General features: G+C 37.1%; 1 protein-coding gene across 6 annotated transcripts in view; it reads left to right on the top strand.

Moving 5' to 3' along the window:
• Window positions 1–15,452, top strand: part of LOC132149376 (protein sidekick-1-like) — a 285,056-nt gene that overhangs the window by 200,992 nt on the left and 68,612 nt on the right. For all 6 annotated transcript variants that reach the window (XM_059558560.1, XM_059558559.1, XM_059558558.1 and 3 more), the window contains 6 exons: window positions 545–656; window positions 3,128–3,318; window positions 7,558–7,641; window positions 9,578–9,772; window positions 13,645–13,761; window positions 14,452–14,619. In XM_059558560.1, the coding sequence (XP_059414543.1) occupies window positions 545–656; window positions 3,128–3,318; window positions 7,558–7,641; window positions 9,578–9,772; window positions 13,645–13,761; window positions 14,452–14,619 (867 nt within the window). The remainder of the gene's footprint in view (window positions 1–544; window positions 657–3,127; window positions 3,319–7,557; window positions 7,642–9,577; window positions 9,773–13,644; window positions 13,762–14,451; window positions 14,620–15,452) is intronic.

Genomic DNA, 15,452 nt, shown 5'->3' with positions numbered 1-15,452 from the left:
AAGATTTCAATATTTTAGATATTCTTTAATTTTCCTCAGGAAAGATTTAATTTTTCACTATTTGATGAGAGATGTGCTTGGGTCATTTTAAAAATGTAAAAAGCATATTTTCATCCAAGGATGATTTCGTATAACAGCACTTTGAGGGGGTGTAGAGGAATCCCACTGTTTGGAGCATGTTACAAGACCACTGCCAAAAGATTCATTATTCAAAACATTCTATGTCAGGCACGCATGAAACATAATGAGCTGAACTCTCTGACTTTTGTCTTTTTCAGAGTGGTAATACCATAATACATGTTGGCTGATTTAGTGTATATTCCGCTTAATGTTTCCTATGTGAAAATGACTTAAATCTGCCTAGCCTGGTGAAACTGCTAGGCTGGTTTGTTTTGATAGGTTTGTGGGGATTTTGGGTAATTTAGGAGGCACCAAAACAAGCTTAATCCACTTGACCAGGCTGAAAGACCAGCATTCAGGCATTTTAGAGACAGATGTAGATCTCAATGTCTCTTTTCTCCTATCACCTTCTCTCCTGTTTTAGATTCAGAGGCCCCAGAGGACCCTGTGGCTCCAGTGATTGTAATCCCACCCCGAAACACTACAGTGGTGGCCGGAGTCAGTGAGGCCACACTAGAGTGTGTTGCTAATGCACGGTGAGTACAGATATATGGACACAATCAGTTCGTTTTGATATTCATTTGCCTCTGACAGGTTCACAACCATCAATATTCAAATTCTTACTCCATTTAACCTACATTTCTAACCCATGATTATAACAGATTTTTATATTGCTTTTAAAATAAGTATTTTATGATCACAAAGTCTGCATTCATCAAATTACAGTAAAAACTGTAATTTGTGAAATATTACAATTTAACATTTCTATTTCTATTTAAAAAAATAATGCAAGACCACCTAAACCGAGACCAAGACAAGTCCATGACCAAACACGCACTCCTGAAATTCATCCACAAAGATCCACATTTATTGCCTGAAAAATATCTATTAGGCAATTAGACACTATTTAGAGCTGTTATCAATCAAATGTTCACTAAAATGTATCATTGCACTGCAGAGATGGTACAGAAGCTTCATCTGAATTAGTGCAATTAGAATTGAATGAATATAGGTAAGATTATTTTTTGAAAAAATAAAACTCTGAACACAGAATTATGATGGAAAAACTGAGTATGAATGTCTTAACTAAAACTGTCTAGGTGATGGCGAAAGATTAATGTGTGAGCCACGGAATCATTTATTCAACCGATTTGTTCAAAGCAGCTGATTCATTCAGTAACAAATCACTGCTGTGTGTTCCTCGGAAACGCAACAGTTGCTATGGATTGCAGGACTTTGTTTGGAATTATTTTAATTGCCGAAATAAAAAAATTAAAAAATTAAAATTAAGCCTGAAATTTACTCAGTGCAACTTATAGCATACAAGTGAAAGAAATAACACCAACATGTTAAAATAAAAATTAAAACGAGAATAACAGAGTTGGAAAAAGGATCACCCTCTTGTGCCAGTATTTTGTTGAACTACCTTTTGCTTTAACTACAGTCTTTAGTCTGTTGGGATATGTTTCTATCTCTACTAACTTTGCACATCTAGACTTTGTCATATTTGCCCAATCTTCCTAGCAGAACTGCTCAATTTCAGTTAAATTTGGTTGTGACCATTTGGGGATTGCAGTCTTCAAATAATTCCACAGATTTTCAATGTGGTTTAAGTCTGGGCTCTGACTAGGCCATGCAAGGACATTAAACTTTTTCTCCTTCAACCACTGTGTGGTCAGTTTTGCTGTGTGCTTTGGATCATTGTCATGTTGGAAGGTAAATTTTCTTCCAATTGACAACTTTCTGGCAGAGGGCAGCCAATTTTCCTCAAGAATTTGATGGTATTTTTGCCCCATCCATTTTCCTGAGTGAAAAAGGTGTGGCTTTTTTTCTTGCAACTCTCCCATACAAGCCACATTTGTAGAGAATGTGTGATATTGTTGTCACACACACAAAATGACCGCTCTTTGTGATAAATTCCTGCAACTGGTTCAGAGTTGCTGTAGGTCTTGGTTGCCTCTCTGACCAGTGTCCTCCTGGCTCATTCATCCAGTTGCAGTTTGAAGTGACGTCCTGATCCAGGGAGGGTCTGCGTTGTACCAGATACCTTCAATTTCTTAATAATAGACTTCACTGTGCTTCTAGGCATTGATAAAGCCTTTGAAATCTTTTTTGTATCCATATCCTGACATGTGCCTGTCTACAAGTTTATCCCGGAGATCTTTTGCAGGTACCTTGCCACTCATAGTGGATTGTTTGCTTCAGCTGCACTACCAAGGACTGAAATGCTCCAGGAAAGCTCTTTTCATGCTGAGCTGATCAAAATGACCACAGCTAATCACAGTTGAAACTCAAATGGCTTTGTGTGCCATTGAGAAGGTGGTTAGCTACACCTGAGTTTACAAGTCATTTTTAGGAGGGGGGTGATCCTTTTTCCAACCCTGTTTGTTTTTTTGTTTTGTTTTTTCCCTTTTAGTCTGAGACCTAGACAAGACTGAGTACAAATGAAGTCGAGACTGAGACAAAAAACCAAGACATTCAAAAAATGGTCTCAAGACTGGTCAACACTAGCCATTACTCCAGTCTTTCGTGTCACATGATCCTTCAGAAATCAGTCCACAATACAGATTTGCTGCTTGAAAACATTTATTATTATTATTATTATCTGTGTTGAAAACAGTTGTGCTGCTTAAATATTTCACGAGTCCAAAAGGAACACCATTTATTTCAAACTGGAATCTTTTGTAACAATATAAATGGCTTTATTGTAACTTTTGATTGATTTAATGCATTCTTGCTGAATGAAAGTATTAATTTCTTTCTTTCTTTTTTTTATTTATTTACTTATCCAAGCTTTTGAACAGTAGAAATTGCCAGGAAAAAATTATTCTACTAGTGCTTTTAAATCATTCTCACAATTTCAACAAAACCTTACATTTGTTACCTAACCTTAACCTAACTGGTTATTATCACCTTGGTGGCATGTTTAAATCAGCAGAATTATCAGCAACAAAGTATTTCACACTGTAATATAAACACTATATTTCTGCACTGTTGTTTACCACAGTCCGATTGAGAAGCTCAGTTTGATGTGGCGGAGAAATGGCGTGGAAGTAGCCAGTGGTGTGGGCTCCTTCTGCCGGCGCTTGACCATCATCAACCCAACGAGTGCCGATGTGGGCATGTACGTGTGCGAAGCCTCACTTTTGGACAGCAATGTGAAGCCGGCGGAGGCCAGAGCCTTTCTCTTCATTACAGGTGAAACACTCCGTCCAATAAAAGCTCAATTTCTTCTCTCTGACACAATGCTTTTACAGCTGTACATCTGCAGAGAAAATCCACAGACTTAATGGTTCCACTCAGTGGGGGGTGATGAACAGCAAAGCCCTCTGATAGATATAGCACTACATTACTGCGCATAAAACCTGAAATTACACACTGTATTAGCTGAGCTAAGAGCTTTTAGGAGAGCCTCAGGCATTACAGCTATCGGTCAAAGTGCTGCATGAGAATATCACCAGGTAATACTACACATTAGGATCATCGTGAATACACACCAGTGAAGTGCCATCAGGCCTATTTCCAAGTCATTTGATTTATTTAATAACAGAAAGTGCACATAATCTGTAGCCTTTTGAAAGAGCGGCATGTAAGGAGATAAATGTTGGTGTTATCATATCTTTAGGACACCTCAGTACAGAGTAAAAATGAAGGAAGGATCTGGTTACATTAATACAATGTTAAATTAATAGAATAGATTGGTACCCTAAGGAGCCATTTCTGCCTTATCTGACACTTCAAATTACTTCATATAATTTAGTCATATTTGTTTATTTTAAATAAATAATAATTATTACTATTATTGTTTTTGTTGTTTTTATTCATAACTATTCTAATTATTGTTATTGTTATTATTATTATCTTTTCATTAATACTATTTTATCGTATAAGTATTATTTACACAGAACATTAAAGAACATTAATGTGTCAGCTTATGTTTAAATAGTAATAATACTTGTATATGATACTAATAAAAATGTGTATATACATTATTAATAATATTTTAAAGTTACGATAATATAAACTGCGAACGTAATCCAGAGGGCGAATCAAACATGTAATCCACAAACAGTCAAAAAAAGGTGCAAACAAAGTCAGAGTCAGCAAGACAAAGGGATAATCCAAGACAGGAAATATAGACCAGGGCAGGCAGAGAACAGACAAGATGAGGGAAACAGGCTAGGATCAAAACACGGGTGAAACAGGCAGTGAACAAGACTAGACTAGACTAAGAAAACTCAGAACAGATCCGTAATGTTGCTATCGCTCAACACAGAGATAAGTGCAAACAATGTTTTTTATAGTGTGTATGTGTTTGTAATAGATTGCAGGTGAGTCCATGATCAGTGTAGTGGGAAATGTTCTGGGAAATGTAGTCCGGAGAGAGATGTAACAGTTTGTGTATTGAGTGTCAATGTGATGATGGGTGACCTCTGGTGGTGAGTGAATGGAAGTCCATGGACCGAATTTGTGAGATAATTGAATCATTTAGCAGACCCTTTATAATGATTAAAAATAATGAACAGTAGGTAGAATAGAGAGAGCTAGTGCTAGAGGGTCAAGTGATTATTATTTTCTATAAAAAAAAATCTTTTAACATATTAAAAAAAAATCACATTTTGAGAAAACTCTTTACAGACTTGAAATGAATTGAAATGTATGGATGCAAATAGATAAAGTTTAATAAAATAAAGGCTTAAGTGTAATTTGAATGTTTTCTTTCCAGTAGTCTGAAAGGTGACAAGTTAAGAAAATCTCAAAAATGACCAATGCATAAAAATGTAGTTTTTTTAACTGTAGCACTTGTGAACCATGTACCAAGCTGAAATTGAATTAATTGCCCAAATTTGTCTTTATCTCTTAGCTCTCTTAACTCTCAACTTCTCAATGGTCTGTTCCTAAATAATTTAGATTTAATGTTTTCTATGATTAATGTAAATGTCATGCTGAATTCAACAGTTTTCCTGTCTTTGAATTTATTTAACACAGACTGAGTATATGCAGTTTGTCCACCTCTTCTCTGTACAGTTACATATGGAAACCCATTGAGCTAAACAGCATATTAAATATTTATGCCTTCTCGTCACTTCACATCAGTGTCCATTTGAGAGCCCAGTTGACAGGTGTTCTGAGCTCCATGTGAAGTCCAATACATATGTATAGACAGACGGATCCGTAACAGGAGGAATATATTGCACTGGGCAAGAGTGCATGTGAATTGATGAATGTGGGCTGTCAGATTGTACTGCACATAAGTCAAAAGCTTAGTAACTGTTTGGGCGTCTGAAATATATTCAAGATCTCTAAGTATGCATTTATTCATCTGCTTATTTGGGTGAAAGATGCACTTCAGATTTTTGATGGTCTGCGATTTTTTTTCTCAGAAAATACGTCTCTCAAGCATAAATCTCTACAATTATTTCTCTTTTAAGCTGTACGTCATATGAGATTCATTTCTTGTAGAACTATTAAAGAGATGTATGAAATAGCTCATAGAAAATAAATCTATGAATGTGCTTTCTTGCCACGGTTTTCATGATTAAAACATTTAAATAACTGATTAAAAGAATAATTTACCCAAAAGTTAACATTCAAATCGATGTATTATCATTTTATTTTCAGTGTATAACTAGTGTGTAACACTACTCCCACTCCCTTCATCTGCCATTGGACGGGCAAACAGTGAGTATTGCTGTTGTTAGGTTCATCAGGATGATGATCAAGCAAACAGAACAATGTTTTTCAAAGTGTTTATACTTATGGGGTAAATCGAATTATGAATTAAACTTGCCTTTGCATATTAACAATAGACACTATGTGTAAATTGGGTAAAAACATTAACTACATAACCATACTTGCCCAGTTATGTTATGTTTAAATATGAAAAAAAACGGAATTAACCATTTAAATATGTGCTAATTTGCATATATTTCCAGATTTCTAGAAATATAGGCATTGTATTAAGACAGGTAAAAAAATCTTTATCTTTGTTTTCATATTGGAATCAAAGGTTTATACAGAGGGGATTTTGGATATATCTTTTGGATCAGGTCATAAATCAGAATACACTATCAACAGCCAGAAAACAAAAATACATTATATAAATCATGTGCATGTTATATGAACAAGTCCCTCTATAAAATATTCATTCAGAATATACAGTAAATAGGAATAAATCTGCAATTGCTGTATTGAAGTGGGTATTTCTGGCTCAGTGCAGGGGGGGGGGGGGGAGATCACATTTTGAGAAAACTCTATAAAAACTTTTTTTTTTTTTGTAGTTTAAATGTACAGATGCAAATATTTGTTTCCAGTAGTCTGAAAATTGACAAGTTATGAAAACAATAGCCCAAAATCTCAAAACTGACCAGTGCCTGAAAAACAATGGTTTAGCTTGTAGTGTCTTACTTTAACATCATATGTATTTTAACATTAACAAATGACCCCTCAAACTTACATTTCTGTCTTCTGTCTCACATAAAGATACACTATCAAAAAATAAATAAATAAATAAATATTTATGGGTACAACAGCTTGTCACTTAAAAGAGATAACTTTGTACCTTATTTACCCCAAAAAATTGTATCACATTAATATCACAGAATAGTAATATGTGTCATTAAGCTGCTTCTATGAACCTTTTAGGGGTAAAATAATGTACAAAAACATCCCATTAAAGGATACTGCAGCAGTGAAAAGCTATTGTACCCCTCAAGGTACAATATGATATGAAATTGCAATATTATATTATTATATGATATGAAATCACATGACTTGGAAGTTGTATGGACTGCAAGTGTAAAAGTGTGAGGGGTGAACATTTTGACTAAGATTTCCCTGTACATAAGCCTGGAGATAAATAAATCATAGTGAGAAATGTATTTTTGGGATGAACGGTTCATTTTAAACAAAACAGCATTCATAGAGATCTGTTGATATAATGTGAACATAATAAATGGTAGATTTTCATTACAGATATTTTAGAAGCATGAAATCTATAATGTAATACTGCAGTATTGTGAGAAAGTGGCCGTCTGTGCCTCTTCAGGAAGTCCAAACATTACAGTAGAATATGTTGTGCATTAGGTGAGTGAATGAAACATGTCCACCAGTGCTCTCAGTCTTAATGGGATGCTTCCACATGTTTGACTGCCGAAGACACGTGACCACATTAAGCCCACAGGCCGGGCATTTCCATTTTGACAATGTTTATGAATTTATTTTCAATTCATTTTGCTCCCGCAAATGTTCAGTTGCTACAGAAAATTGAAAAAAATGTGTCCCACGTCCATCTGCGCTCAATGAACTCCACTGACCGAATCACTATCATTTTTCTGAAACCATTTATGAATTTCAGTACCTCGAAAAACGTCATTCTTTTGTAATCAGTTGAGAAATGTCAGTGTGTTCTCAAACAAGCCTGTTTGTTTTTTGCAGAGGCGCCCTATTTCACCGCCGAGCCCAGGAGAAAGATGATGGGAGAGGTGGAGAAAAGCGTGGATATCCAATGCCAAGCTCGAGGTGAGTGCTTTATGTGCGGGACTTAAAGCGAGTGGGCTGGATTGATTCGAGATTTATAAGTATACTCTGCAATATGCTTTACACACAATAGACATACAATACACTTCAACCTCCTTCTAATCCAAGCACTTCATTGAGCGCTCAGAGCTTTTGTAGTCGTAAGCTTTGTTATGTAAAGGTATTTATAGCAATTTTCACAGCATTCTTTCTGCTGCCACCTTCCATCGTGAATGAAATCCCAGGAGTGCCGCCCGGGGCTATTAACCAACCCCCAAAGGCTGTGCCCTGCTCTGTTTGGGGATGATTTATAAAATCTGTATTTAGAGGATGTTAGTGTCCCTTCGCCGAAGACAAATGGAGGCCTTTTGGACGAGTGGCGAAGAGTTTACGATTAGCTGTGAGATATGATGTGTTGATGGGAAGGGGCTTAAACCATTATCATTATAGAGTGGAAAAATGGGCGATGAAATGGTATTGGTTTTCTGCCCAAAATATTCTCTAGCTTTCTAATAGTGCTGGATTGGAAAGTCGGCCCAACTGTTATAAACGTACTTAAGATTTTGGTCCGTTGAGGTTCAGGCTTGGCTCAGGTGCAATTTCAGCGAGGAGTAAAAATGATCCCTCAGCATCAGATGGGCTGTGAGAAAGAAAAACAAGCGAGTCACCCCGCCGTATCCTCAAGAGTGGAAAGTGGAATCAATCCATTACCTCTCTTATGTGCTGCTTCTGGGACTGTTCTCACTTTTTTATGTGGCTGGATTGAAAGGAATCCTTTTGTTTTGAGAAGTTATATCTCTCCAGAGCAGAATCAGAAGTCTTCAGCTCTCGAGGATCAAGGAAAAGACTATAACACATGCCTAGAGCCCATCGCTCTTTTGATATGTCTCGGAAAATATGCACAGAAAAAATATGAGGCTGTTTGCTGCCGAGTAGAGCTTGATACAGCCGTTAACCAAAGGCGAAGAGCGCTAAATGAGTTTGAATAATACAATCTGGTCTCCTTCTCTTGATGCAGACGAGAGCCACAGCGAGTGATGATTTTCTCTGTTAGCTCTTTCAGCTGTTACTTAAATCATTACCCCCCGAGAGTGCACTTTTCCAAGCTACTGGAATATTCTTAAAAGCGTGCTAGCCGAATCTGTTTGGAGGCGTAAGGCCTCAGTTCATCTCATTTCCTCTTGACACTTCATCTTTTTTTATATCATGCAAAGGGTGCAAATTAGACCTATGAGTGTGTATAATAAAGAGTGTTTACTGTAGATCAGTGCGGTTCATGTGGCTTCATACCGCACAGGCCTGAGCTTCCAGAAACAAGAATGGGGATGAAACATAGTGTAATTTTGCATTGGGAAAATGGATTCACTGAACCTGGGAAGCTTACATTAAATAATGTAGTGCCGCCTCAGACAATAGACCAACAATACTAGGTGGCTTTAGCGATTAGCTTAGCATTAGATTAGATTAGTTTCAATGACAGCAGCACTTGAGCTGCATGAAATTCTGCAAGTTTCTGTCGTTCTGTTGTTTTGTTAATTCTATCTATCTATCTGTCTGTCTGTCTGTCTATCTGTCTGTCTGTCTGTCTGTCTGTCTGTCTGTCTGTCTGTCTGTCTATCTGTCTGTCTGTCTGTCTGTCCGTCTGTGTTAGTAGGTATTGGATATTTCATATTTAATACTAAATTTCTCTTTTTACACTGAGGTTATTTTTAATATGTACCATTTAAAATGTATTTATACTATTAAATGTTATCTTTAGTAAATCTCAAAATGAATATCCATTTTTTGTATTGTATAATTATAGTAGTATAGTAAATTATAATTCAATGCTTACAGGTTTCATTTAAAATGTAATAAAAACATTCTGGACCCAACTGTTCAATTCCTACCTTCTTCTGACCATCATAATAACCTGTCGTGTTGTGTTTTTAATTCACAGGGGTGCCCATACCAAAGCTGGAGTGGTATAAGGATGCCGTGCCCCTCAGTAAACTCAACAACCCTCGCTACAAGGTCATCTCCAGCATGGGCCTTCAGGTCAGGAAGCTACAGCCCGGCGATGCCGGAATCTTCCAGTGCTTCGCCAGGAACTCGGCCGGAGAGGCTCAGGTCCACACTTACCTGGACATCACAAGTGAGTATGACCCTGAGGCTGGGCAGAGGGGTGTCATGCATTCTTTATCGCATAGTTTCCAGACTCACTGCTAATAATTATTGACACACAAACAATCGAGACGTTTTCAAGGGTGATGTGGCCAGCTGCGAAGTGAACCTTCTCTCATCCATTGTACAGCAGTTCCCCGCCGTGACTGATGTGGTGTTCCTAATCTACTCGTTTCCATAAGAGACACAATGGCTCCCTGTGGAGAGGCCTGTCTAAAGTTGATAACATCATAGTGTTTGTCAGGGCACTGCCCTGATCTGTACATGAGGACATTAAGACCCCCTCAGAGGAGCACTCTCATCACACAGATAATTACCACAGCCCCGATTGCTCATATTTACTCTATGTAGATTGCCGTAATGATTTTAACTTCCAGCTGTATTGACCTTTGAATCATCCAATTATCTGTGCTTGTACAGGCCATTTTTGAGAAAGAAGCTTGGAATTAAAAAAAAAGTAATATTTTGTTTAAAAAGAAACATTTTACAGTGTTCAGGCTCAGAAAAATGTATAAAAATAAAAATAACACCAATACTGTCTGGTGCATAAAACCTCACTAATAAGTTGTACTTTAGAGTAAAAATAAAATATAGAATAAGTACTCTTTAATAAAGATTAATTTCAGGCCTAAAGAAAGTTTTAAGTTAGTAAAAAAAACACTTGCTCATTTCAGCTCTGAATTTCTGAAGATCTCGCATGGAATTGTGGCTTCTTCTATCTTGCATATTGATTGTGCATATCTAGACTCACTGATTGAGCAGTGGTTCAGTCAAAGCTGTGTTAGTTGTTCTGCTTGCTTTTTTATATTACTGTATAGATTTGTTTCATGCTAAAGTGATCAAGGATAAGTACAGTGGATGAATGCTTGATGTGTAATCACTCACCCAGAGAGCCTGTGAGTGAGGTCACTGTAAAAAAACATTGGAGCATATTGAAACTGTTGATTTTTCATGTCAAACTACCTCAGATTTTTGAGTTCCGAACATTGTGTCAAGTGCTCTAGGAAAGATAGCACTTAGACACCTTTAGAATACACACATGTAATACATAAAGAGGTTCATTTAATTTGGAGTAGGGTTTGAATGACTTCGCAATGAAATGCGAGTCGAAGTCGACTAGTCGCTGATGACGTCATTAATGAACAAATAAGTCTGGAGCTGTGAAAAACCCCTTGTGCACAGCTATGGTATATTACACACTGCTGCCCAAATGGCTATTGCTTCTATAACAGCTCATTTTTATCAGTTCTTTTGCCTTTGGGTCGTTTTATTTCTCACAGATGTCTGCTCGTTCTAAATCAGATACAGATAAAGTAGCACAGTAAAGATTACATTTATGTGAATACATTAGTGAGAGCGATTGTGTGTGTAAATTATTTCTAAATGGCAGTGTCTCTCTAGTAGTTGTGATGCTGTGGGATTTAGTTATTAACAATAATATGCTTGAACTTTTCAGTTTCTAAGCTATTTTATCGAGAAATCACAGAAATGAAAGCTTTAGCCTAAGTTCTGCCAGGAAGACTCAATTACTTCGTCACTAATTACCTTCATCATTATCCAATCACGCCTTTATACTTCTGTATAAAAGATCGGTACTTACACATGTTTGAGTTCGCAGATGCCGACGCGATAACAACCTCCACCCTCCCCACCACCAGGATGGTCCTGTCCTTACCTTCCAGGGGGGTCGGCTGCGCCCCTGCCTTCGTCTTCAGGCAGGAAATGCTGGTCCGCTACCCTTGGATTATGAACTATGGACGGGGCCTTCCGCCAAATAAATTTATAATAATGCTTGCTGAGTTGTCAATAAATGTATGCTTCGTACATTTTATCTCCCGAGTCTTTCTGGTAGACCAGGGTTGACAGTACATTTCCGCGCTGAATGATTCTGTGCGCGAGCGATTCGCGCGTGACGTACGAGCTGCTGTCTGTAGCTTATGTGTGTGCATTACAGTCAGTGTTGGTTATAGTTACTTTGGAAAGTAGTTAGTTAGGTTACAACGTTACCATCAATTAAAAGTAATCAGTTATGATACAGCGTTACCTATTCATAAAAGTAACGCGTTAGAGTACTCATGCGTTACCAAAAATTAAAAGCCGTTTGCAGCGGCTCACACATGACAGACACAGCGCCCGGCCCCTTTAAATGCACCTAGAAGTCGTGACTCCCGACAATGAATAACGTCAGTCATCCGACTAAATTAACACTGCAGGATAACAATAACAGGAAAGACAGTCAGCAATAGGCTATTCCACATGGCGTTTTATTTATTTATTATCACAGAACATATTATTAATCAAAATTCGCACCTACCCAGCCCAGGTAGCCTAGGCTACTGTATATTATGAGCACCACAAGATAACTCCTGATTTTTCTTTAACTTTAAATAATGCAGTTATCAAAGTACAAGTATGCTTACTTGTAAACACTTACTTACTTGCAGATTTAAATCCATTTAGAAATGATGAACAACCATGATGAACAACCAGCCAGCCAACGATCTAACAGAAATTAACAGCTGCCTGTCAAACAAAAATGATAACAAACCGAATTAAATACTTCACTGCCACACAGGCAAATGACAAATCGCTTAATAGCCGAACTAATTATTATTAAAGTGTCACTCACAGTCACAAGCCTAAATTCGCTTTAACACAGTCCATAAACCAAACGCTGTCCTCTCTGCCATCTTGCCGGGAGTTCGAAAAAAAAAAAACCCCACACACACAGGGTCAGGCGCAGGGCACAGACGTATCACAGCCATTGACTTTACGATCACAGAGCTTCGGCTCCGCTGATACATCCGCAGGTGGCACAGTAGACCTAGCCCCACTGTCTGACAAAAAGCAGGCTGCAGTCGGGACTTTCCTTTCCTTAAAATAACGGATTACTTTTTTAAAAAAATAACGAAGTTACTGATTACTTACGCACGAAACTAACGCGTTAAGTTACACATTTCAGGAAAAAAGTAATTAGAGTACTCTAACGCGTTACTTTGTAACACGTTACCCACAACACTGATTACAATGGAGTTATTGCATTTTGGGAAATAATTTTTTTTTAAATTTTTATAATAAATCTTTGAAAATCAAAACCTGGATTTATTTTTTTAACATTCTTATATCCTAAGGATGCTATGTGAAAGTTTGAAACAGAAAATAGTGGTTTTCATCTTGCTACTTTCTTGGTAAAGAAAACACATTTTTACTCAAATTAATCAAAATGGATTTATTGCGTTTTGAAACCAAATGTGTATATATATAATTGCTTATAGCATAATATTAAAATTTGTTTATACTGCCCAGCCTTACTGTGGCATCAGTATTCATGTGATAAAAATGATGTAGTGCAATTGGAAAGCAAGCTGTAATGGGTTTTACATTTCTTTCTCTACTGTTCCAAATGATTGTGGCACATATTCAACAATGCATCCAAACAGCAATCTTTTGCTCTCAAACAGCAATATGTTTTACTTTTCCAAATGGAAATACCTGTTCATTTGCCCATATCTGCTTATTAAAAATGACCCAGCAACTCCACAATGCCACATTGGGCACCCAATCAGAACAGTATAATTATATTCATGCCAGTTGTTTACGGTCTCCGATTTGAAACACAAATTTGCAGACATGTCCCGCATCCTAATAAAAAGCATCAGTAGTGTTTTGAGGGACATAACATTGTTTTAATACAATTTACTGGCTGGTGTTTGGCCCCTTGTAATAATTTGCATGTTCCTGTGGGGGAGTGTGGGCGGACTGCATTAAGCGTGAATGAGGGGCCACTGAACGGATATGGCATATTCTCGTCCTGATGAAAAACTGTGACTGTGTGTTTTGCAGGTATGGCTCCAGCCTTCACAGCGGCGCCGGTCGACATCACTGCCACAGACGGAGCAGTGGCCTCGTTCACCTGTCAGGTATCTGGGGCCCCTAAACCTGCCATTATCTGGAAGAAAGGTAAGCTACAGTAGTACAAAGTGATGTTTGATTTGAGCATTTACAGTTATAATTCACTAATGAATGAGTCCTAAATCACATCTGAGCTCTGTTTTTTTTTTCAGCAATTCATGAAAACATTTCTTAAATATCAGTTGAAAACAGCTGTGCTGCTTAATGTTTTTTTGTGGAAACTGTGGTACATTTTTCAGGGTTTTATTAAATAGAACAGCTTTTTTTTTTAGAATAGACATCTTTCGTAGTCTTTTGTAAAAGTCTGTACAATATTTTGTAGTAATTAATGATTTTTTATTTTATCTGTAACAAAATCAGAATGAGATTTATTAGGAGGCCATTAAGATGTCTTTGTTGCAGCCGATTGCAGACACAAAAGATAATTTCATGGAAGAGTAATGAAAAAAAACTTCCATTACATTCTACAACTCTTTTGGGTATATTCATGAAGTCGTTTCCATAGCATTCTCAATTATGAAGTTGCATATATAATAGCGGCCCCTAACAAGGTAGAGAGCTCTGCAGGCAGTTTCAGGAGGATTTTCCCCTTGGAAAACTTTAAGCTTGTAATAAAATCTTCTCAAACTCCATGCACAGTGATGTTCTATTAATACCTTATATGGAAGCAGATGCAAGATATTGAGGTAACTGGTTTATGTTTGTGTGTGTGTTTATCTGCATTTGTATGCACATCAGATACTCAGATCCTCGCCAGCGGTTCTGTGCAGATTCCGCGTTTCACCCTGCTGGAGTCCGGCGGTCTGCAGATTCAACCGGTGGTGCTGCAGGACACAGGGATGTACACCTGCTACGCCGCTAACTCAGAGGGAGTGATCAACACCAATGCCTCCCTCACCGTATGGAGTAAGAGTAACACTGAACCCATCTTCAAACTTCTTTCAGAACCAATTTTCTTTTTCACTTGACTTGAGACTTGAGAGAGGAAAGATGACGTATCTATGTAAGCCAATTTCTGCCACAGAATAAAAAAATTAGGTCATTGTGATTTTTTTTCTGGCAGTTCTGACTTTGTTTAACGCAATTAAAAATTTATATCTCACAATTTTTAGTTTAGTCTTAAATGAAGGTATGAAAATGAATGTGGCAGTGGGCTTAATCATTTTTTTTCTCTGTGCACCATGTCCAATCCCGGCCTTCACCTGATTTTGTACAAGAAATGCATGTCATGAACAAAATATAAATTTTGTGCATTCATATGAATACGAAATTGAATGTCCCAAAATATTTATCAAACGAAATATGCATTTTGTGATACAGACGAATCCTTTCGTCCCCAAAATTAGGCATGTTTTAAAAAAAAAATATAAACTAAATTTGAACTCACAATCGTAAGACATAAACCTGAAATTGCTAAATAAATAAATAATAATTATAATTAATAAATAAAGCAAGTCGGAATTGTGAGATAAAAAGTTGCAATAACATTTTGTATATTTTTATTCCGTGACAGAAACAAGCTTCCATATGTAGCTACAGTATGTAACATCCATATGTCCACAAACACGCCTAGTGCAATGCTGTTTTTGTTTTGATGGACAAAAGATTAGAACATCTCTCCAAAACAAAATCTTTCCATTGATGGCATACAAATGTTTGTGTTGGTCTGAATAGATGCATTTACAATCATTGATTGAAATTAAAATGTTTATTGTTTGTGTTTGTTAGAACTGGCCTTA

Source organism: Carassius carassius, chromosome 9 (assembly GCF_963082965.1).
Source record: "Carassius carassius chromosome 9, fCarCar2.1, whole genome shotgun sequence".
NCBI classification, from domain to species: domain Eukaryota; kingdom Metazoa; phylum Chordata; class Actinopteri; order Cypriniformes; family Cyprinidae; genus Carassius; species Carassius carassius.
Note: the sequence above shows the minus strand (reverse complement) of the source record. Positions and strands in the feature narration are given on the sequence as shown.